The 21,421-nt window shown below is 52.1% G+C and overlaps 1 protein-coding gene across 1 annotated transcript; it reads left to right on the top strand.

Annotated features, from left to right (window-relative positions):
- Window positions 1-5,734: 5,734 nt before the first annotated feature.
- Window positions 5,735-15,865, top strand: LOC135892125 (phospholipase A2 inhibitor and Ly6/PLAUR domain-containing protein-like). Its single transcript, XM_065419820.1, has 5 exons — window positions 5,735-5,790; window positions 11,410-11,534; window positions 13,822-13,980; window positions 14,653-14,806; window positions 15,556-15,865. Exons 1-5 carry the CDS (start codon window positions 5,735-5,737, stop codon window positions 15,863-15,865), a joined length of 804 nt encoding a protein of 267 aa, XP_065275892.1.
- Window positions 15,866-21,421: the final 5,556 nt, after the last annotated feature.

Below are 21,421 nucleotides of genomic sequence, written 5' to 3'. Positions count from 1 at the left end.
TACAAGTTGAGAAAACAAAGTAAATCTAAGACGCCTTGCCTGGCTTTTACTTACAATTTTGAAATAAGAGAGACTTGTTTAGAAAGATGGGGAGAACCTGGATTGATGTCTGGTCCCTCTCAGTCCCAAGAGCGAACAACCCCTTAAAACAAAGAGCACACACAAAAGCCTTTCCCTCCCCCCCCAAGATTTGAAAGTATCTTGTCCCCTTATTGGTCCTTTGGGTCAGGTGTCAGCCAGGTTACCCGAGCTTCTTAACCCTTTACAGCTAAAAGGATTTTGGAGTCTCTGGCCAGGAGGGATTTTAGTACTGTACACAGGAGAGCTGTTACCCTTCCCTTTATAGTTATGACACCCCTTTTTCCAGATCATTTATGAATATGTTGAACAGGACTGGGCCCAGTACAGACCCCTGGGGGACACCACTGTTTACCTCTCTCCATTCTGAAAATTGACCATTTATTCCTACCCTTTGCTTCCTATTTTGTAACCAGTTACTGACCCATGAGAGGACCTTTTCTTTTATCCCATGACAGCTCACTTTGCTTAAGAGCCTTTGGTGAGGGACCTTGTCAAAGGCTTTCTGAAAATCGAAGTACACTAGATCCACTGGATCCCCCTTGTCCACATGCTTGTTGACCCCCTCAAAGTATTCTAGGAGATTGGTGAGGCGTGATTTCTCTTTACAAAAACTATGTTGACTCTTTCCCAACAAATGATGTTCATCTATGTGTCTGACAATTCTGTTCATTATTATAGCTTCAAAGAGTTTGCCCAGTACTGAAGTCAGGCTAGCCTGGGTCCCTTTCCCTGAGCTGGGCTGGACCCCTCCCAGCTGCAGCGTGGCCACATCCTAAATGGTTAACAGTGGCAGACTAGTGGCCCTCCCACAGCTGGGGAGAGAAAAGGCTGCAGGGCCAGAGCAGGGGAGCAGCCGCTGGGAAGGTGGAGGGAACCCTTGGGGAAAAGTCCTTGGGCAGCAGTCTATCTGGGCTGCCACAGGCAGAGGATGAATGGGAGTCGCAGTGCAGTTGTTGATTTCAACCCTTGTCTCTGTTCAAGCAACTGGGCTCCTCTCTGTGGATATTTAATCTCCCAAGGCACATTTCCTAAACGCTGCTGTCATTAGACATTCCCCAGGCTGGGGTTCACCCCCATCCCAGAGGTGGCTGCATTTCAGTGCTATCCTAGCCTGGAGGGATCTGAGGTTCCTTGGCATGTAAGAGAGAAATAAATGTACTAGGGTAATACCTAGAGATCAGGGACGTGTTGTGCCAAGCACTTCCCAGACTCTAACAAGATCGGGGCCCCCGTTGTGCCAGGCGCTGCACAGACATGTTGACACAGTCCTGCTCTGAAAATCTTTCGAGATAGACAGTGGAGGTGTATGGGGATAGATAAGTAGTACAAGGGTGACAACATCAATCAAATATTGAACCCACCTCTTTCACCCTCAGGCTCCACCCACTTGTCACCGTAAGACTCACCCCCTGGGGTACTACTTCTGGGGTGAAGATGGACACATGACCAGAAGGAAGGGGTGGCATGTGACCCTTCTAAGAACTCCTCCCACCACCCTGTACCAATTGGGGAGGGTTTCAACCTCATAGGACCTCCCTGAGAGCAGATTCGACCAATCAGGGCAGATTCTGGGGTGGGGTGACCATCCCAAAAAGAGGTCTGTGTGACCCCTCTAAGAACTCCTCCCACCACCCTGTACCAAGGGGATTTCAGCCCCCCTTAGAGCATCCCAGAAGGGAAACATGTACTAATCAGGAGAGGTGTAATGCGAGAGTCTAGGCTGGAACCCCCCCCACACACCCCGATCTCTGGAGTTTGACAGTGATTGCAAGTATATCTTAACAGCAATAGACAGTCTCTCTAAATAAGCCTGGGCCTTAGGCCTCAAAGATAAAATGGGCAGTGAAGTACCATGGCCTTTAAAGCTGTTTTCAGTGAAGGTTGCCTGCCTCATAAATTACAGACAGATCAGAGAAAAGAATTTCTAAATAAAACTTTAAGCAGATTGATAAAGTGGTATGATGTGGGGGTTGCGGAGCGATTTAACAGAACTTTACAAACTTGGAGGTGGAGAAATTTTGCAAACCACAACCCCATTGGCTACCTCGACGTGTTGTAAAGAGTGACAACCGGAGCTTTCACAGAACTCTACGTACCAGACCCGCTGATGTCAACCCCTCACATTCTCTGAAGATATGGAAAATGGTTTACGGAGACAGTTTTAAAATAAAACCAGATGTTGACACTTTTAGAAAAGACGACCACGTGAGACCATCTAAAACCGAAAGAGCTTTTGAAAAAGGTTTGCGGGGGACTTTTCCATTCCCCTTATTCTTGTGTTTTCAATGACAGACGAGATTCTAGAGAACAAGGCTGCAAAGTCGGTGAGGCACTGATACAAAACCACCACCTACCAGTTGAATCTGAGCCTTGCATTAATATAACTAATCCCCAGGTTTTCCATCGCACTGTTCATCAGCCGATCTCCGACCACTCTCTCTCTTTAGACTCCTGGCGATCCTAACACCTGGCTTCTCTCTGGGAGCCCCCTACCCATCTCGACAACCTCCAGGAGCAAAACTGGCCTGAAATAAAACCAAGGCCGAAATGCTCTTCTCCACTCAGTTATCCTATAACTAAATTCCCCCAGCCGGGTGCAACGTCATGTGCGTGAGACCCAGTTTGCCGCAATGCCCTTGACATGGGGCAGGGAAGAAAATGTGTCACCAATGAATATTTACACAATTTAATGAGAAGTACTTTAGCAACCTATACTGGGAGTGGGAGGGGAGCTGTTGTAATGGGGCCAACTCCATAGCCAACCTTAGTTACCTTGGAAGTTTCACTGGACCCCCCATCTGGTATCAATTGGCCGTCGCTCCATTAGAGTTAATGGAACCAGATCCTGGACTGGTGTCAATTGGCCCTAGCCCCATTGGAGTCAGTGGGGCCTGATCCTCATTTGCTGTGAATTTGCCGTCGCTCTATGATCTACCCCATCCTATGATCTGGTTAAACACCTCTAATGTGCAAACAGCCGCACCTCTACCCTTGCGACTGAGCTGAATATCACCTCTTATCTCTGTTGCACGAACCAGCAGACTTTATGAAACAAATTTTATAAAACACAAGCTGATGGGTTGAGAAAGAGTCGGTCTGAATTGTACTTAAAGAGGGAGTGGCCAGGCGTGAGGATCGTATAACATGTTACATTTCAGTCAATCATTACGCCCAATGTATATATGATTCCAATTCTATCTTTGGCCTATATACAGAGGAAAGGGGCTGTGCTAGACAGGTTAGTGCATCTCTTCAATTTACAGAGAACTTGGAGGTGAACGGAACCATTGTGTGGCTGAAGGTAAGAGTTTTTAATGCCATGTTATATTATCCTTTGCAATCTTCCATGATCTGCTGCAAAATGTGTAAAGGCTGGAGCTATATTGTGAATGGTGAAACCCCATGACGATGATAGAGCAGGGATAAAGCAGCTCAGTTTGTGCAAAGGAAAAGAAGCCCCACTCATGGAATGGCATGTGAACGAAATGGGGAGATTTTCAAAGGCAAAACCAGTAGCGAGGGGTCAGCATCTGCTGAAACTCCATGGGAGTCGGGCCTCGGACTCCCTTCAGCTGCTTCGAACATCCCAGGTTTGGGGAGCAGAGAGGAACCGTCGACATATTTGATTTGGACTTTCCAAAAGCCTTCAGCAAACTCCCTCGCCGTAGGGCAGTAAGGAATCGAAGCAGCCCTGGGGCGGGAGGCAATGGAGTGTCATGGAGCAGAAACAGGACAACAGCCAGAGAACAGAGGAGTTTGCAGCATTGTTGTAGCCGTGTGGGTCCCAAGGTATTAGAGAGACAAGGTGGGTGAGGGAATAGCTTTTATTGGACCAGCTTCTGCTGGGGAGAGACACAAGCTCTCGAGCTCCGCTGACCCGCAGAAGAGCTCTGTGTTGCTCGGAAGCTCGTCTCTTCCCCCACCTTGTGTCTCTAGAAAACAGAGCGGGAATTCATGGGAATTTTGTGTGATGGCAAAAGCTTAAAAGTGGAGGCCTCCAAGCTCTATCCTAGACCCAGCGTTCAAGGTACTCAAATGATCTGCAAGGGGGGTGAGCGAGGAGGTGGTGAAATCTGCAGAGGAGGCAACTTACTGAGGTTAATCGGGAATTTCAGCGAGATCCAACGGAGCTGGGTCGATGGGCAACACGATGGCAGATGAAGTTGTTTTGATCAATGCAAAGTAACACACATGGGGAGGTCGGGGGTTTGTAGCACGCCTAGACCTGACAGGTTCTAACTGAACCGGGTTGGTTCAGGGAAGGGACCAGAGCATCCCCGTAGGAAGATCAATGGACACCTCAGCTCACTGTGCAGCTGCAGAAGAGAAAAGCGAAGAAGCCGTTGGGCTGCCCAAGGGGGTGGAGATAATGTGGAAAACACTGTAGTGCCCCTCTGCAGATCAGCAGGATGCTCTGACCCTGGCATCCCTCAGGCAGCGCCGGTCGCCCCATGTCAGAAGGGACAGTGCAGACCTGGAGACAATACGGACGAGAGAGTGGAAACCTGGGCCAGCCTAGACCCCTGCAGCGGGACTGGGATCCCATGGGACCCGCAGGACCTGCTACCATAATAAAAGTACGGGTAAAAGAGCGGGTAAAAGTACTTTGTTGTGGGCAGGATTGGGTGGGCAAAGAAAGCAGAGTGTGGTAATATGCGGGAAAACACAGGGCAGCAGCTTGTCATCAATAGAGTTTCAGCAATATAAAGCAAGTTGGTTTTTACCCTTAAATTTAACCAGAGGATAGAAAGAGATTCGGTGTCCGTTATAACAGCAGTTAAACTACTTTTTACATGGTTTAAGTAAGATTTGTTTCATGCTTTTAATGGTAAAAATTATGTCTGTCTTCCGTTTATATGTATAATATATTAACCAGACTGTTTTGTTTAAAAGTAGCCCGAGGGACTCTGTTTCTCTTGTGGGATTTGCGGGATCTAAGGTCTTTGCGGATGGGAGCGAAATAAAAATGCAAGGAACAGTTCAGGAGCGGGTGGGAGTGGGATTTAAAAAATAGCCCCATGCAGGGGTCTGCCCCAGAACTCCCACTCTGTTATCTCTGGGCATGTCTGTGGCGTGAGAGCATTGGGAGAAATTTTTCGACCAAAATGTTTCTCCAGTGAAAAATGTAGGTTCAGGGAGACTGAAACATTTTGCAAATTTGTGTCAATTTCACCGCCCTGTTTCAGCTGAAAAAAATATCCTAGAAAAAAAAATCTTGACAAAATGGAAACGTTTGGTCTGGGTATTTCCAGAATTAGACGTGCTGATTTTTTTTCAACTCAAAATGTCTTTTCATTTAAAAAATGTTGGCAACATTTCTATTTAAGCCAATGTTAAAATCTTCCTAAATGCTTGAAAATGAACCCAAACCATTTTTGTTTGGCTTTTCAGTTGGACAAGAAATTGGGCCAACTCAAAACAATTCCCCCCCGCCCCCCCAATCTTTTAGAACTGCCAGTGAACCAAAGATCTGTTATTTGTGCAGCTCTGTTGCCTGGTGCTCCACCCTGCCCCAGATCTCGTCTGGAATTCCCTTTCCTTCCTCATTTCGGTCTTGACTCTCTCCTCCTCCCCCCCGGCAGAGCTCGCTGTGTCAGCCGTGAGAAGTTCCGTTCAGCTCCGAGCCCAGCCCCGTGCACCTCCCAGCACCAGGATGGTTTCCTTCATCCTCTGCCTTCTCCCTGCTCTCCTAGCTACAACGAGTGCACAAACTACCCCACGTGAGTCATCCGCCGCTGTGGCCATTTAAACCGTCCTGGACTTGGACACTTTATACCCCACGGATCCCCAGTCAGGGGAACATCCAGCATGTGCAGGGAGGGGGGATTAGTTCTGTGTATTGTATAAGGCACAGTCTACACTACAACTACTGTAGCCGCTTAGCCACAGCGCCGTAGCTGGGCCGGCAGAGCCCCGGAGTGAAGGCGTCGCCTATCCCAATGGATGGGGCTTTTCCATCATTCTAGGAACTCACCTCCCTGAGCCAGTAGCCAGGCTGAGGGAAGCATTCACCCGTCAGCCCAGCTGCGTCTACTCCAGGGGTTGGGTTGGCCTAGATGCGGCACTCATGGTGTGGTTCCCCTTCCTCCCAAGCGCCGCAGTTATATCAACTTAACTGTATAGTGTAGACCAGGCCTGAGGGACACCATTACTAGATACTGCCCTGAATTCTTATGTCTATTAAAGCCCCTCGGCACTGCTTTTGCAAAATAAAAGGGACTAAATATAGGAGTAAATTACACTATAGGGCATTGAGGATAACCTGGAATAAGGCCTAAAATTTCTGATCGCACCAGGCTCTCCAACCTAGCAAACAGAGGCAGAATGAGATCTCATGGCTGGGAGTTGAATTTAGACCAATCCAAGGTGGAATTAATTCTGTCAGCAGCTTCTCAAGAGGCAGGGCAGCTTCTCCATCCCTTGGACACTGTCTATGGAGATTGGACGCCCTTCTAAAATATTGGCTGTAGCTCAACCATCAGATATGGGCTGGATGGCAGAATGGCTGGGCCAGGTTCTCTGGCTTGGACGATGCAGGACCTCAGACTAGATCAGCATCAGAGCCTGAAAATCTTAGATTCTCTAAAAGAAAAGTTGTGAAGCTGCTGCACTTACCCAGCTTCTGTGCAGGGCGCTGTACATAAGGACTGAAGGGCAGAGATTGTTCACTTACATGTCCCCAAGAGGTCCCCAGCATGTCCATGTGCTGTGGTTATTGCCACTTGTATCAATGGTAATTTGGGGAACACGGGACAATGTTCCTTTTTGTTCTGTTTTTGCCTGGCAATTTCCATCCTTCCCATTCCCCACAGATTGGGAACGGCTGGGCTGATCCAGAGGGATGTGTGCAAAGTTGGCTTTACCTTAAGCCACCTTTACATCCCAAAGACTAAGGGCCGTGGAACCGGGTTGTAAACCTTGGGGACCAGTCATCACAGAGCCTCCCCAACGGGGAGCAATCCCCATGAGCCTAGGGGCCAATATAGCTGGCTTCTGCACCCCAAACCTTTTTGACAGACCCCTCTGCTGGCCGTCTGGCAGCCCAGAGAGCCTGGCTACATTCACATCAGTGGCCTTTCCCTATTTCTATGCAACCAAATAACTTTTGAATGCTGCATTCCATTAACTCCAGAATTTTTGGGGATGTTCTAGACATCACTGGGCAGAACCCTATTGATTTGGGGGAAAATCAGAAAACTGGAAGAGGGAAATCGGGGACACACTGAGCCATTGGTGTTTGGCCAGTGCAGCCACACTTTCAACCATCTCTGTGACTGTGTATGTCGAAGAACCAGTTGGTGGTGCTATTGACACCTTCCAGCCCATCAACCCCGCCCCCCAGCCCAGCTCTGCCCAGCGTCCCCATGGAGCGTAACATGTTACGCCCTGAGTGGCTGATCTCCCAGATAGAAAAAAGGATGATGGTGGAGGGGGGGAGGAATGGGCAACACACAGCGCCCCTGGCATGGGGGGAGAAGGGGGGACCCTGGTATGCGGGAGGGGAAATGGGGGGAAGACAGAGCCCCTGGCACTGGAGTGAATCAGGGACCCTGGTATGGGGCGGGGGGGCTACATGGCATCCCTGAAATTCAGCGGGGTGGGAGGGACACACAAGGAGTTTGTGAGGATAATGGGGGGCTGCCAGGAGCCCCGGGCCGTGCAATGGACTCAGCCAATGCAGGCTGCAAAGCGAGCGACTCTCCAGTACTGTGAATACCTGCACAACGGGAGCCACATCTGGGGTGGGCGGAGCTTATTTTATGGGTGAAGCTTGGGGAAAGCACTGTCCCTTTGACCCGTCCCCAATTTGTCCCCCCTGGGTACCGCTGGCCCAGGGGCTGAAATTGTGCAATTGCTGAGTGTCTGGGAGGGAAATGGGTCTGTTAACCCCTCGGCTCGTTTGGAGCAGATGGTGCTGGGGGGGGAGGGGCATTATATGTGAGAGACAGCGTAGAGTCAAATGAAGTAAAAATCTTAAATGAACCAAACTGTCCTGCAGAATCTCCATGGATTGTAATTCCATTCTTGGATAATAAGAATATAGCAGTAGGGATATATAACTGACCACCTGGCCAGGATGGTGATAGTGACTGTGAAATGCTCAGGGAGATTAGAGAGGCTATAAAAATAAAAAAACTGAATTATAATGGGGAATTTCAACTATCCCCATACTGACTGGGTACATATCACCTCAGGACGGGAGGCAGAGATAAAGTTTCTAGACACCATAAATGACTGGACTTGGAGCAGCTAGTCCTGGAACCCACCAGAGGAGAGGCAATTCTTGATTTAGTCCTACGTGGAGCACAGGATCAGGTCCAAGAGGTGAATATATCTGAACTGCTTGGTAATAGTGACCATAATATAGTTAAATTTAATATCCCTGTGGTGGGGAACACACCACAGCAGCCCAACACTGTAGCATTTAATTTCAGAAAGGGGAACTACTCAAAAATGAGGAAGTTAGTTAAACAGAAATTAAAAGGTACAGCGCCAAACGTGAAATTTCTGCAAGCTGCGTGGTAACTTTTTAGGGACACCATAACAGAGGCTCAACTTAAATTTATAATTCAAATTAAAAAACATAGTAAGAGAACCAAAAAAGAGCCACCGTGGCTAAACAAAGTAAAAGAAGCAGCGAGAGGCAAAAAGGCATCTTTTATAAAGTGGAAGTTAAATCCTACTGAGGAAAATAGAAAGGAGTATAAACTCTGGCAAGTGAAATGTAAAAATATAATTAGTAAGGCCAAAAAAGAATTTGAAGAACAGCTAGCCACAGACTCAAAAAGTAACAGCAGAAGCAGGAAGCTGCTAAACAACCAGTGGGGCCACTGGACGATCGAGATGCTAAAGGAGCACTCGGGACAATAAGGCCATTGCAGAGAAACTAAATGAATTCTTTGCATCGGTCTTCACAGCTCAGGATGTGAGGGAGATTCCTAAACCTGAGCCATTCTTTTCAGGTAACAAATCTCAGGAACTGTCCCAGATTGAGTTGTCATTAGAGGAGGTTTTGGAACAAATTGATAAACTAAACAGTAATAAATCACCAGAACCTGGTTTTATTCACCCAAGAGGTCTGAAGGAACTCAAATGTCAAATTGCGGATATGCTACTAACTGTCATCTGTAACCTATCATTTAAATCAGGTTCTGTACCAGATGACAGGAGGATCGCTAATGTGACGCCAATTTTTAAAAAAGACTCAAGAGATCATCCCAGTAATTACAGGCCAGTAAGCCTGACTTCAGTACCTGGCAAACTGGTTGAAACTATAATAATGAACAGAATGTCAGACACATGGATGAACATAATTTGTTGGGGAAGAGTCAACATGTTTTTTTGTAAAGGGAAATCACACCTCACCAATCTACTAGAATTCTTTGAGGGGGTCAACAAGCATGTGGACAAGGGGGATCCAGTGGATCTAGTGTATTTAGATTTTCAGAAAGCCTTTGACAAGGTCCCTCACCAAAGGCCCTTAAGCAAAGTAAGCTGTCATGGGATAAGAGGGAAGGTTCTCTCATGGATCGGTAACTGGTTAAAAGATAGGAAACAAAGGGTAGGTATAAATGGTCAGTTTTCAGAATGGAGAGAGGTAAATTGTGGTGTCCCCCAAGGGTCTGTACTGGGCCCAGTCCTGTTCAACATATTCATAAATGATCTGGAAAAAGGGGTAAACAGTGAGGTGGCAAAATTTGCAGATCATACAAAATTACTCATGATACTTAAGTCTAAATCAGACTGCGAAGAGCTACAAAAGGATCTCTCAAAACTGGGTGACTGGGTAACAAAATGGCAGATGAAATTCAGTGTTGATAAATGCAAAGTAATGCACATTGGAAAACATAATCCCAACTCTACATATAAAACGATGGGGACTAAATTAGCTGTTACCACTCAAGAAAGATCTTGGAGTCACTGTGGATAGTTCTCTGAAAACATCCACTCGATGTGCAGCGGCAATCAGAAAAGCGAACAAAATGTTGGGAATCATCAGGAAAGGGATAGATAATGAGACAGAAAATATCATATTGCCTCAGTATAAATCCATGCTATGCCCACATCTTGAATACTGCATCGCCCCATCTCAAAAAAGGTATATTGGAATTGGAAAAGGTACAGAAAAGGGCTACAAAAATGATTGGGGTATAGGACAGGTTCCGTATGAGGAGAGAATAATAAGACAATTTTCAGCTTGGGAAAAAAGATGACTAAGTGGGGATAACGGCATATTGGGCTGTATTAGTAGGAGAATTGCTAGCAGATCGAGGGAAGTGATTATTCCCGTTGATTCGGCACTGGTGAGTCCATATCTGGAGTATTACATCCAGTTTTGGACCCCACACTACAGAACGGATGTGGACAAATTGGAGAGAGTCCAGAGGAGGGCAACGAAAATGATCAGGTGGCTGGGACACATGATTTACGAGGAGAGGCTGAGGGAACTGGGATTATTTAGTCTGCAGAAGAGAAGAATGAGGGGGGATTTGATAGCTGCTTTCAACTATCTGAAGGGGGGTTCCATAGAGGATGGATCTAGACTGTTCTCAGTGGTACCAGATGACAGAACAAGGAGCAATGGTCTCAAGTTGCAGTGGGGGAGGTTTAGGTTGGATATTAGGAAACACTATTTCACTAGGAGGGTGGTGAAGCACTGGAATGGGTTACTTAGGGAGGTGGTGGAATCTCCATCCTTAGAGGTTTTTAAGGCCCGGCTTGACAAAGTTTAGTTGGTGTTGGTTCTGCTTTGAGCAGGGGGTTGGACTAGATGACCTCCTGAGGTCTCTTCCAACACTAATCTTCTATGATATGATAGAGGTCTATAAAATCATGACTGGTGTGGAGAAAGTAAATAAGGAAGTGTTATTTACTCCTCATAACACAAGAACTAGGTGTCACTGAATTAAATTAATAGGTTGCAGGTTTAAAACAAACAAAAGGAAGTATTTCTTCACACAACGCGTAGTCAACCCGTGGAACTCTTTGCCAGAGGACGTTGTACAGGACAAGACTATAATAGGGTTCAAACAAGAACTAGATAAGTTCATGGAGGATAGGTCCATCAATGGGTAATAACCAGGACAGGCAGGGATGGTGTCTCAGCTCTGTTTGCCAGGAGTTGGGAATGGATGACAGGAGATGGATCACTTGATTACCTGTTCTGTTCATTCCTTCTGGGACACCTGGCATTGGCCACTGTCGGTAGACAGGATACTGGGCTAGGTGGACCTTTGGTCTGACTCAGTTTGGCCGTTCTTATGAAGACATGTCATAGGTGACACTGTTACACAACAGTAAGAAGGAAACCCTTGTTCTTCTTTCTCCAGGTGAGATCCTGACATGTAACACGTGCTTTGGCCAAACGGAGACCTGCAGTTTCACTGCAGGAACCTGCCAAGACAACAAGGCTACTGGTGGCTGCCTCTCCGTGGCAGAAGATATTACACTGGGTAGGTGACATTGCCTTCAACCCAGGCACATCCTATCCTGTAGTCTGTCACCATCCTCATCGCTAAGGCCAACCCCAAACAGTCCATCAACAAAGCACATTCACCCGGCACAGAACACTCAGGGTATGTCTACACCCAGCCGCTAGTTCGGCGGCTGGCAATCGAAGTTCTGGGTTCGACTTATCGCGTCTTGTCTGGACGCAATAAGTCGAACCAGGAAGTGCTCGCCGTCGACTGCGGTACTCCAGCTAGACGAGAGGAGTACCGCAGAGTCGACGGGGGAGCCTGCCTGCCGCGTGTGGACCGAGGTAAGTTCGAACTAAGGTACTTCGAACTTCAGCTAAGTTATTCACGTAGCTGAAGTTGCGTACATTAGTTCGATTTGGGGGTTTAGTGTAGACCAAGCCTCAGTCTGTGCTCGAGGCTCAGGCAACGTTACGGTGTCTTACGTAGCGACTGGAAGACACGGCAGTTCAAAATCCTCACCCCAAATTGCAAATATCCCATTCACTTTAGTGGGGCCAGGATTCCACTAAGTTTTCATCTCCACAATGGATGGCTGCGCTTCAACAAGCGAAGCTGCTTTGGTAGAAATGCACATTCTGAAATGTGTTAAAAACAGGAGATTGGCGCTGAGATCCCTTGTAGACTGTCGGCTTGCTCCCAGGGTCCTGTCCAAAGCCATTATTCACCTGCTCAGGGCTGAAGCCCTGCCTTACAAGTTTTTCCCCTTGCTTGGGATGCAAATTCAAGGTAGTTTTTGCCCACTTGACTTAAAGAGATTCCAAACCCTCTCTGTGTTCAACTCCCTGAGGTCTTCAGGGCAGTGGATTTCACTGGTTCCCTTAACTTCTCAACGTTTGCCCTTTTAAAATGAAACCCTGAGTTACAGACTGTGACGGTCCACGCCCCTAAGGTTGCAGGCGGCGTGGACTATCCGCCACCGTCTGTCAACTAGCCCTTTAATCCAGGGCTGTATAGCCTAGTGGCCAAAGTCTATGACGTCCCCTTTCCCTCAAGGGGACGCAGCCTAACGGCAAGAGTCTGGAACCCAGCCCGTGGCTACCGGGCGGTAGGGCCTAGCGGCCAGAGTCCCCAGAGCGACCCTCGGGAGGAGGGTAGCGTGGCCTAGCGGCCAGAGTCCCCAGAGCAACCCTCGGGAGGAGGGTAGCGTGGCCTAGCGGCCAGAGTCCCCAGAGCAACCCTCGGGAGGAGGGTAGCGTGGCCTAGCGGCCAGAGTCCCCAGAGCGACCCTCGGGAGGAGGGTAGCATGAGGCTTTTTTACCAACTCAGCGGGGGGTTCCGACCGAAACACGCTGAGATTCCCCGGGGGGGGGGGGGGAGGTACCACTCTGTCACCCTCCCGGGGTCCCTTCCTACCAGAGTCTCCGCTGGGGTCTCCCAGGAGTCGACGGGTACTTGGTGCTCGGCGAGTTCGGTCGTCCCCTGGGTCTCCTCTAAGCACCGGGGCGCCGGCGGGCCGTGGACAGCGTCTCTTCCCGGCGTAGCCACCGGCTGTGGCTGGTCCGCCGCAGGAGCTTCCCCGGCAGGTCCTGCGCCTACGGGCTCCACCCCAGACTGAGCTGGTCTCCCTCCCTTTATACTCCTATAGCACTTGGAGCATGCCCAGTCCGCCTAGGGAGGCGGGACTTCCGCTGTCAGTCCCTGGGGCTTAACTCCTTCCGGGTTAAGGCGGGGTTGCCTGGCCCCTCCCTCTAGTCCCTGGGGCTCAACTCCTTCTGGGCTAAGGCGGGGTTGCCTGGTCCCGCCACACAGACCCATTTTTGTTCATCCTTCTATTGAATTAAAGAGATTTAATGGCTCCTTCCATTTACCCTATAAGAAGGATGCATAGCACACCATCAGCTTTAACGTGGTCTGTCTTCATCTCTCTCTCTCTTTCTCTCTCTCTCTCTCTCTCTCTGACAACACTCAGGAAATTTTCCCAGCACAGTCACACATGGGTTTATTCAAACTTCCACCCACTCAGGGTACGGCTTCACTGCAGAGTTAACATGGGCTGTGACCCAAGGTTTAGCCCTAACCCCCACACCACCCCCTACTATCCACCCACAAAACCCTTTAACCTCAGGCTAGCTGATGCAATTTGGGGTGGAGTTTAGACCCGGGTTCTTCTTTAACTTCTTGAATTGTGGACCCCAAACTGGACACCGGATCCCAGCAACTGTTGCCCCAGGGCCAATCATGGAGGTAAAATAATCTCACTGCTGTTACTTGAGATTTCCCTCTGAGTCTCTCATTTTCTATTTTGGTTTTCTTAACAAAGATGGGACAAGGACCCCGTTCTTCTACAAAGAATGTCTAAGTAACTATAAAAGTGACATCAAAGTCCCCATCTCTTTCACTGTTGGGAATGGCAAGTATTTCAGGATCAACACCACACAATGCAACGACACAGATAACTGTAACTCGGCTATACTTGGAGGTAAGTTATGGGTCTGTTTTTACCGTCCCTGTTTCATGGCTTGTCCACAGGAACAGTTAGATGGTGCTGAGCTGGGGTGTGAATCTAGTTCTCCGCGTGCCCCTTGCTGATGCACGTGAACAGCTCGTTAGAGCACCCTGAAATTGGACTAGCTTAAATCACATTCATGAACGGTTCACGTGCATCAGCAGGGGGCACGTGGACAGCTAGGCCATGGCAGGCTGGCTCAGGGTCGATTCACACCCCAGCGGATCCTTAGACTCCCCTGCCCCTTACTACAGTCGAATGGTTCATGTGGACAAGCCCCGGCACAACTGTATTTGTTCCCATTTCTCCCCTTTACTGCCCCCAACATCCATTTACTCGAGTCGGAGCCCATGTGAAACCAGACGGGCGAGGGCTGCACGCGAGAGAGGGGGTAGCAGCCGGGATAGGCTCAAATCTAAACCACCCTGAACCTGTCGGGCTCCAACTTCAAACTCGCTGGGGTCTGGAACTGATCGGATGCAGCGTTCACAGATAGTTGTGTCACAGACAGATGGAGAAATGCCGTCGGGCGGGGGGTGGGGCCTTCACGTGCTCGGGCAATGCACGGCAGTGGGCACATCCCACAGGTTGAACGAGGTTTAACCCACCCTGTGACTGTCTCTCTCTCTCTCCGTCGGTTCTCAGTGCCCACAGGGAGCACCACCGAGAACGGGCTGCAGTGCCCAACCTGCTTCGCTCTGAACTTCACTGTCTGCAACAGCTCAGTCACCCCTTGTACTGGGGACGAGACCTATTGCATGGATTTCACTGGGTACCTAATGAGCGGTAAATGTTGCCAGCTGGCCGCAGTGCGGGAGCTACCCCGGGAATCTCACACCCCAGGAACTCCCCAGAGACTGGTGAAGGTGGATGGGGGCAGCCAAGGGGGGGTTTTGGCCGGAGGGAAGGAGAGAGGAATTTGGAAGTTTTCCCTTCCTCACCAGTTTCCCCCTCTCAGTGATGCTGCCCTGCTCCTGGAGTTATGACAATGCGTCTCTTGCCATGAGAAGGGTTGTTATGTCGATGATGCAGAGCTGGGGAGAGAACCCAGGAGTCCTGGCTCCCAGCCCCACTGCTCTAACCACTAGACCCCACTCCCTTTATGTTTAAGGTGGAGCTAAGCTATTGCTCAGTGCGGAAGCTCCTGTTCTCAGTGTGTGTCCAGGACTCCCAGCGCTTTGGGGTGTTTATAAAATAACTGAACCGAGTGGTTGGGGCTGCCGGGGACGGTGAGAGCCGGGCATGTTCCCCGGGGGTGCCGGGCGCTGGGGAAGGAGCCGCCCCTGGGCGATCAGCTGGGTCCCAAACTCCAGCTTCAGTGTCTTGTGGAGCTGCAGAAAGGGACGTGGGGGAGATGAGAGGGGACCAGACGCCCGTCCTGCCGTGGCCGGTTACAGCGAGAGCAGGGAGAGCACTGGGCAGGTGGGAACGGGAGGCAGAGGTGGGAACCGCTGGGTGATGGAGACAGAGGTTATGGGGGCAGAGAAGGAACCAGAGCTGCCCACACCTAATAACAGGCTGATAGTGAAATAGCTGAAGCTGAGGGAGACAATTTGTTGGAAAAGGCTGCGCTACTGCATCCACAAAAGAGATTAAACCTGAAACCACCCTGATTTCCGCAGCCTACAGATACGTCTTTTTATGGGGGGCCTCTGTTCCGGCGGAGAAAATACCCATCAACCCCCCTTCCACAACCGCCACCCCCGCTAATACTACCACCACCACCACCCCTTCTCCTATAAATATCACCCTCCCCAAAACAACCCCCAGTGGGGCCAGCCCGGCTGTGGGGACATTCTCCTTTGCCCTCTACCTGCCTGGCCTGACTGGGCTGCTGCTGGTGAAGCTGCTCTCCTGACCCCCACCCGGCACGGCCCACGCAGCTCCTGGTGCCTGTGAATAAAGGCCTGAAGTCCCAGCTACCCCCCCATCTGAGGCCCCTCCGCGCTGCCGGGGCGATGCAAAGGGGCCGCTGCATAGCCAAGGGTCTGCCCAGCGTATGGGTGTGTGTCTGTCCCGGTACCGCACGGCTGGCTGGAATCTCTCTGCATTACCAAATTCACGGAATAAATCAGGATCCGAAATAAAAGCCCCTGGTGTGGTGTTGTGTTCGGGTTGCCTGTTGCTGAGCCCGTCCGCATGAGACTGGAGCGCTGGCAGATGTATTAGCCACAGAAGAATTTGCTCGGCTGTGTGTGTGTGTGTGTGTGTGTGTGTGTGTGTGTGTGTGTGTGTGTGTGTTGCACACGGAAGCAGTGGGAAGTTAGGAAATGCCAGAACACATGGTGCTGGTGTAACTCACACACCTCCTGGGTGTGGGGTTCTGTCCCATCTAGTCGCACTGAGACCACTTAGGCCTTGGCTACACTGGCGCTGTACAGGGCTGCAACTTGCTGTGCTCAGGGGTGTGAAAACGCCCCCCCCAAGCGCAGCGAGTGCAGCGCTGTAAAAGCGCCAGTGTAATCAGCGCCTGCAGCGCTGCACGCTCGCTCGCAGCACTGCAAGCTACTCCCCTCGGAGAGGTGGAGTACATACAGCGCTGTGAGAGCTCTCTCGCAGCGCTGGCGGCGCGACTACACGCGCTGTGAAGTCCCGAGTGTAGCCAAGGCCGGAGAGCAAATGAATCTGCTCTACAGCCTTAGCTACCAGCCAGTTGGCTTTTGGCTCATGCTGTAGACAGAGGCTCATGCACTAAGCTGGGTCTGTCGGCCTTACCCCAGTACAAGCTTAATCCAATCCCCGGCGCGTTTGCATTGTGCTGCAGCCTTTGATTCCACGATCACACACTGTGCGTTCCCCACCACAGCCCTGCCACGGTCACTACGTCTTTTTCCTCTCATTGGGGCATTACCCCAGGCCGTATTTCCCACCCGCCGTTCCTAGCCCTTGCTGCCCTGAATGATTAATGACACCTCCTGGGCCTCTCTGTGGAGTTCTCGCCCCGGGATCTGAGGGCATCACAAATATTCATGACTTGGTCTGTGCAACAGCCTGGTGGGACCCGGGAAACTGAGGCACAGCGGGGCTCCACACAGGGAGCATCTCCCCATGCACGTGGCCACACTGCTGTCACGGAGTGTGGGGGGACACAAGGCCCTGCACCCCCGGCTTCCTGCGATTCACCATGACTCTCAGCCAGCCAGTAAAGCAGAAGGTTTATTTAGACGACAGGAATACATTCCAAGACAGGCACAGACAACAGGACCCCCCTCAGTTAGGTCCATCTTGGGGTCCCAGGGCGCCCCAGCCCCCTTGGGAGGTCAGAGCCCTGTCTGCCTCCCAGCCAGCTCCCCAGCCAGCTCCTGAAACTCTCCCTTCAGTGACCCCTCCCACAGCCTTTGTTCAGTTTCCCGGGCAAAGGTGTCGCCTGGCCTCTAACCCCTTCCTGGGTTCTCATGTTACATGCTCAGGTATTCTCCGTCGGTCAGTCTCCCATCCCCCAATGCAGACTATCCTAGCCACACTCCCCTGTCAGCATTCAAAGCCCACAGTAAGAACAGTCCCAGTTCGTCACATCTCTCCCCCCTTCGAGACCGAACTGAGCGGGGTCACTTTAGCCAGTGACCCGGGGAAGTTCGAATCTACCCCCGTTCCCATGGATGCCCCAGCATCCCTCCCATTCCTTGCTGAGAATTACCCCAGGCCCCTCCAGTTTCACGCCCCCCCTTAGGTCGGGGGTGCTCGACGGCACTCGTAGTTCGCATGTGGGAAGGTTTATGCGGCCTGTGCCCTTTTCCCACCCCAATACCCCTGGGGTTCCAACTGGGCTGGGGTCTTCTCCCTGCGTTCCAGTCTGGAGATCTGTGATTCGGGCTCTCTTGGTTCAGAGCCCCCCTTTTAACCTTAGCCACCCTCCGGAAAGGCTCCTCTATGCTGGGCAAGGGTCCTAAAGCCGTTTTCCCCTTGTCCCAGGCCTTCCTCCCCCTCTGACAGGGGTCACAGGATCGGCAGTACTGTCGGACAGTAACAAAGACCCCAGGCCAGTAAAAGCTCCGTAGCAGCCTCTGCTGGGTACGCCAGGGTCCCTGGTGCCCTGAGAGGGGAATGTCATGGGCCCGGTACAGCAGCTGGCGGCGATACTTCTGGGGTACCACCAGCTGCCTTCTGATCCCCCCGACTCCATTTTCCCTGGGGGAGCCCATTCTCGGTACAGGAACCCTTTCTCCCACAGGAACCTTTTCCGGCCACCTCTCCCCATGGTCTGTACCGCCCTGAGGTCCGCCAGGTCCCTTATCTTCCGCAAAGAGGAATCTTTCTGCAACTCGGCCTGGAACTCAGCAGCTGGGACAGGGATGGCCACCTGCTCTTTCTCGCCGGCTGGGTCTGAAGTCGCAGCCTCCCTGAGCCGTGTCCGTGGGCGTTCCCTCCCCACCAGGTTAGGGTCCTGCGCCTCAGGCAAGGCACCCTCCCCAAGGCCAGGGCGCTGTGCCCCTCGCCGGCTCTGACTGTGGGTCACGACCAGGGCACCCTGGGGGTTGCTTAGCCAGTCCTTCAGGTCTCCCCCCATCAACACCTCAGTGGGCAAATACGGGTGTACCCCCACGTCCTTGGGGCCCTCCTTGGCCTCCCACTTCAGGTGCACCCTCGCCACAGGTACCTTGAATGGGGTCCCACCCACCCCCATCAGGGTCAGGTAGGTGTCAGGCACCACCCGATCTGGGGCCACCACCTCGGGCCGGGCCAGCGTCACCTCTGCGCCCGTATGCCAGTATCCATTGACCTTCCTCCCATCCACCTCCAGGGGAACAAGATACTCTCTCCGGAGGGACAGCCCCGCGCCCACCGTATAAACCAAAAACCCTGATTCTGGAGCATCCAGCCCCCCAGAGGAGCTGGCTTGGAGCTCTCCTCCCTCCTTAGCAGGTGGTACTCTACCAGCCCCCCCTTCCCTGGGAATGCTGCCTCTCGCCCGGCTGGGTCTCTACCCAGTCAACCCTCTGTGGGTTCAGTCTGCTCAGTCTGTCCCTGAGCCTGGGGCACTGGGCCCGTATGTGACCTCTCTGGTCACAGTGATAGCAGCCCATGTCCCATGGGTCCGCTCAAGCGGGTTGGCTGGACCTGACGCTGGATCTTCCCCTTTGGTGGGGGTTCTCCATATTTCCCCGCTGGGAGGTCCCATGGTGACTCTCGCTCTGCATTGTGGTGGGCCTGTTCCTTTGGGACTCCTCCCGGTTATCCCCTGCCCGACTGTTCACAAACTCGTCGGCCAGCTGGCCTGCATGCTGCGGGTTTTCTGGCTTTTGGTCCATCAACCATCGCCTCAGGTCGGATGGGCACTGCTCATACTCATGCTCCAGTACGAATAGGTCAAGCAGGTCCTCTATAGTTTGGGCTGCAGCTGTCCACTTGCGGGCATACCCCTGCGCCCGGTTGGCTAGTTGTAGGTATGTGACCTCACGGGTTTTACGCTGACTCCGGAACCTTGTCCGGTACATCTCAGGGGTCAGCCCAAACTCGCGGAGCAGGGCCTTTTTGAACAGTTCGTAGTCCCCTGTCTCCGCCCCTTTCAGTTGGCTGTACACCTCCCTGGCTGTGGGGTCCAGTGAGGGGATGAGAAACTGGAGCCTGTCTGCAGGGTCAATCTGGAGCAGGTCACAGGTATTCTCAAAGGCTGTCAGGAAGGTATCCATGTCCTCCCCCTCCTTACGCTGGGCCAGGAAGCACTTATCAAAGCTCTTTGCAGTCTTGGGTCCCCCCTCGCTCACCACAGCCGGGGGCTCGCTGCTCCTCAGCCTGGCCAGTTCCCGCTCATGCTGACGCTGGTTCTCCTCATGCTGACGCTGCTTTTCCCGTTCTTCCCGCTCATGCTGATGTTGTTTCTCCTTCTCTTCCTGCTCCTGCTTCAGTTCTTGCTGCCTTAACTCGAGCTCTTTCAGTCTCAGCTCCCTGTCACATTCCAGTCGCAACCGCTCCCGGGACGGGGAGCTCCGCCGGGACGATCCCCTGCTGGCTGCCGGGGTCAGGGTGCCCTCGGTATTCGCTGGGCTTCCCCCAACCCCTCCCCTAGGTATAGGTAGGCCGGGTCTCGGGATGTCCTCGGCAGCAGTCTGCCCCCTCCCAGCCAGGTCAGGCCCCGGGGCCCACGCTGCATCCGCCGGGCGGCTTCTCTCAGGGACAGGGCTCGGTTCATCCAAGCGATCCCTCTCCTCCAGCTGGGCAATGAGCTGTTCTTTGGTGGACCTCCCAATGCGCAGCCCCCTCTGCCTGCACAGCTCCACCAGGTCGCTCTTAAGGCGTTTAGCATACATCCTCCTGCTGGCCACTCGCCGGCCTGTGCTCTCCGCTTTCCACCATTCCAGGGGGACCCCTAGTGTGCCAGCCCCTCTTCAGGTCACCACCTCTCTGCCAGGGTCGAGCTGCAGACTCCTCCGCCCCGGGACCGCTCGCTGCGACTCCCCGGGGGACCCTATTACCGCAACAGTCCTTCTCTCTGGTCACACACTCCCAGGGGTTAATCGCCCCCTGAACCGTCTCTCCCTGACTCTTCAGCCCACCTGGTCCCCGTCGATCCCCCTTCGTTTTACTGCTCCCCAGTCACTTACTGCAGGAAGTGCCGTCCACAGGGTGCCGTAGATCCCACCGCTGCCACCAGTTGTCATGGAGTGTGGGGGGACACAAGGCCCTGCACCCCCGGCTTCCTGTGATTCACCATGACTCTCAGCCAGCCAGTAAAGCAGAAGGTTTATTTAGACGACAGGAATATAGTCCAAGACAGGTCTTGCAGGCACAGACAACAGGACCCCCCTCAGTTAGGTCCATCTTGGGGTCCCAGGGCGCCCCAGCCCCCTTGGGAGGTCAGAGCCCTGTCTGCCTCCCAGCCAGCTCCCCAGCCAGCTCCTGAAACTCTGCCTTCAGCGACCCCTCCCACAGCCTTTGTTCAGTTTCCCGGGCAAAGGTGTCACCTGGCCTCTAACCCCTTCCTGGGTTCTCATGTTACATGCTCAGGTATTCTCCGTCGGTCAGTCTCCCATCCCCCAATGCAGACTATCCTAGCCACACTCCCCTGTCAGCATTCAAATACCACAGTAAGAACAGTCCCAGTTCGTCACAACTGCTATCCACAGCTCAAGCATAGCTAACGCGTGTCCCTTTCCCCGAGCTGGGCCGGACCCTTCCCAGGTGCAATGTGGATATACTCCAAAGGGCTAACACGTCCTCCCTGTTTCCTCGTTGGGGCGAGAAAAGGCTGCAGGGCCAGAGGAGGGGGGCAGCTGTTGGGAATGGGGGAGGGACCTCTGGGGACAGAGTCCTTGGGCAGCAGCCTAGCTGGGGTGCCAGAGGCAGAGAGTGAGTGGGAGTCGCAGTGCAGTTGCCAATTTCCAACCTTGTCTCTGTTAAAGCAACTGGGCCCCCTCGGAGGATATTTAATCTCCCAGGGTCAGAGGCGGCAGGTTTGTATAATTTTTGGTGGTGC

This window comes from Emys orbicularis, chromosome 20, assembly GCF_028017835.1.
Source record: "Emys orbicularis isolate rEmyOrb1 chromosome 20, rEmyOrb1.hap1, whole genome shotgun sequence".
Taxonomy (NCBI): domain Eukaryota; kingdom Metazoa; phylum Chordata; order Testudines; family Emydidae; genus Emys; species Emys orbicularis.
The sequence above is the reverse complement of the archived record's forward strand: the minus strand, read 5'-3'. Positions and strand labels throughout refer to the sequence as shown.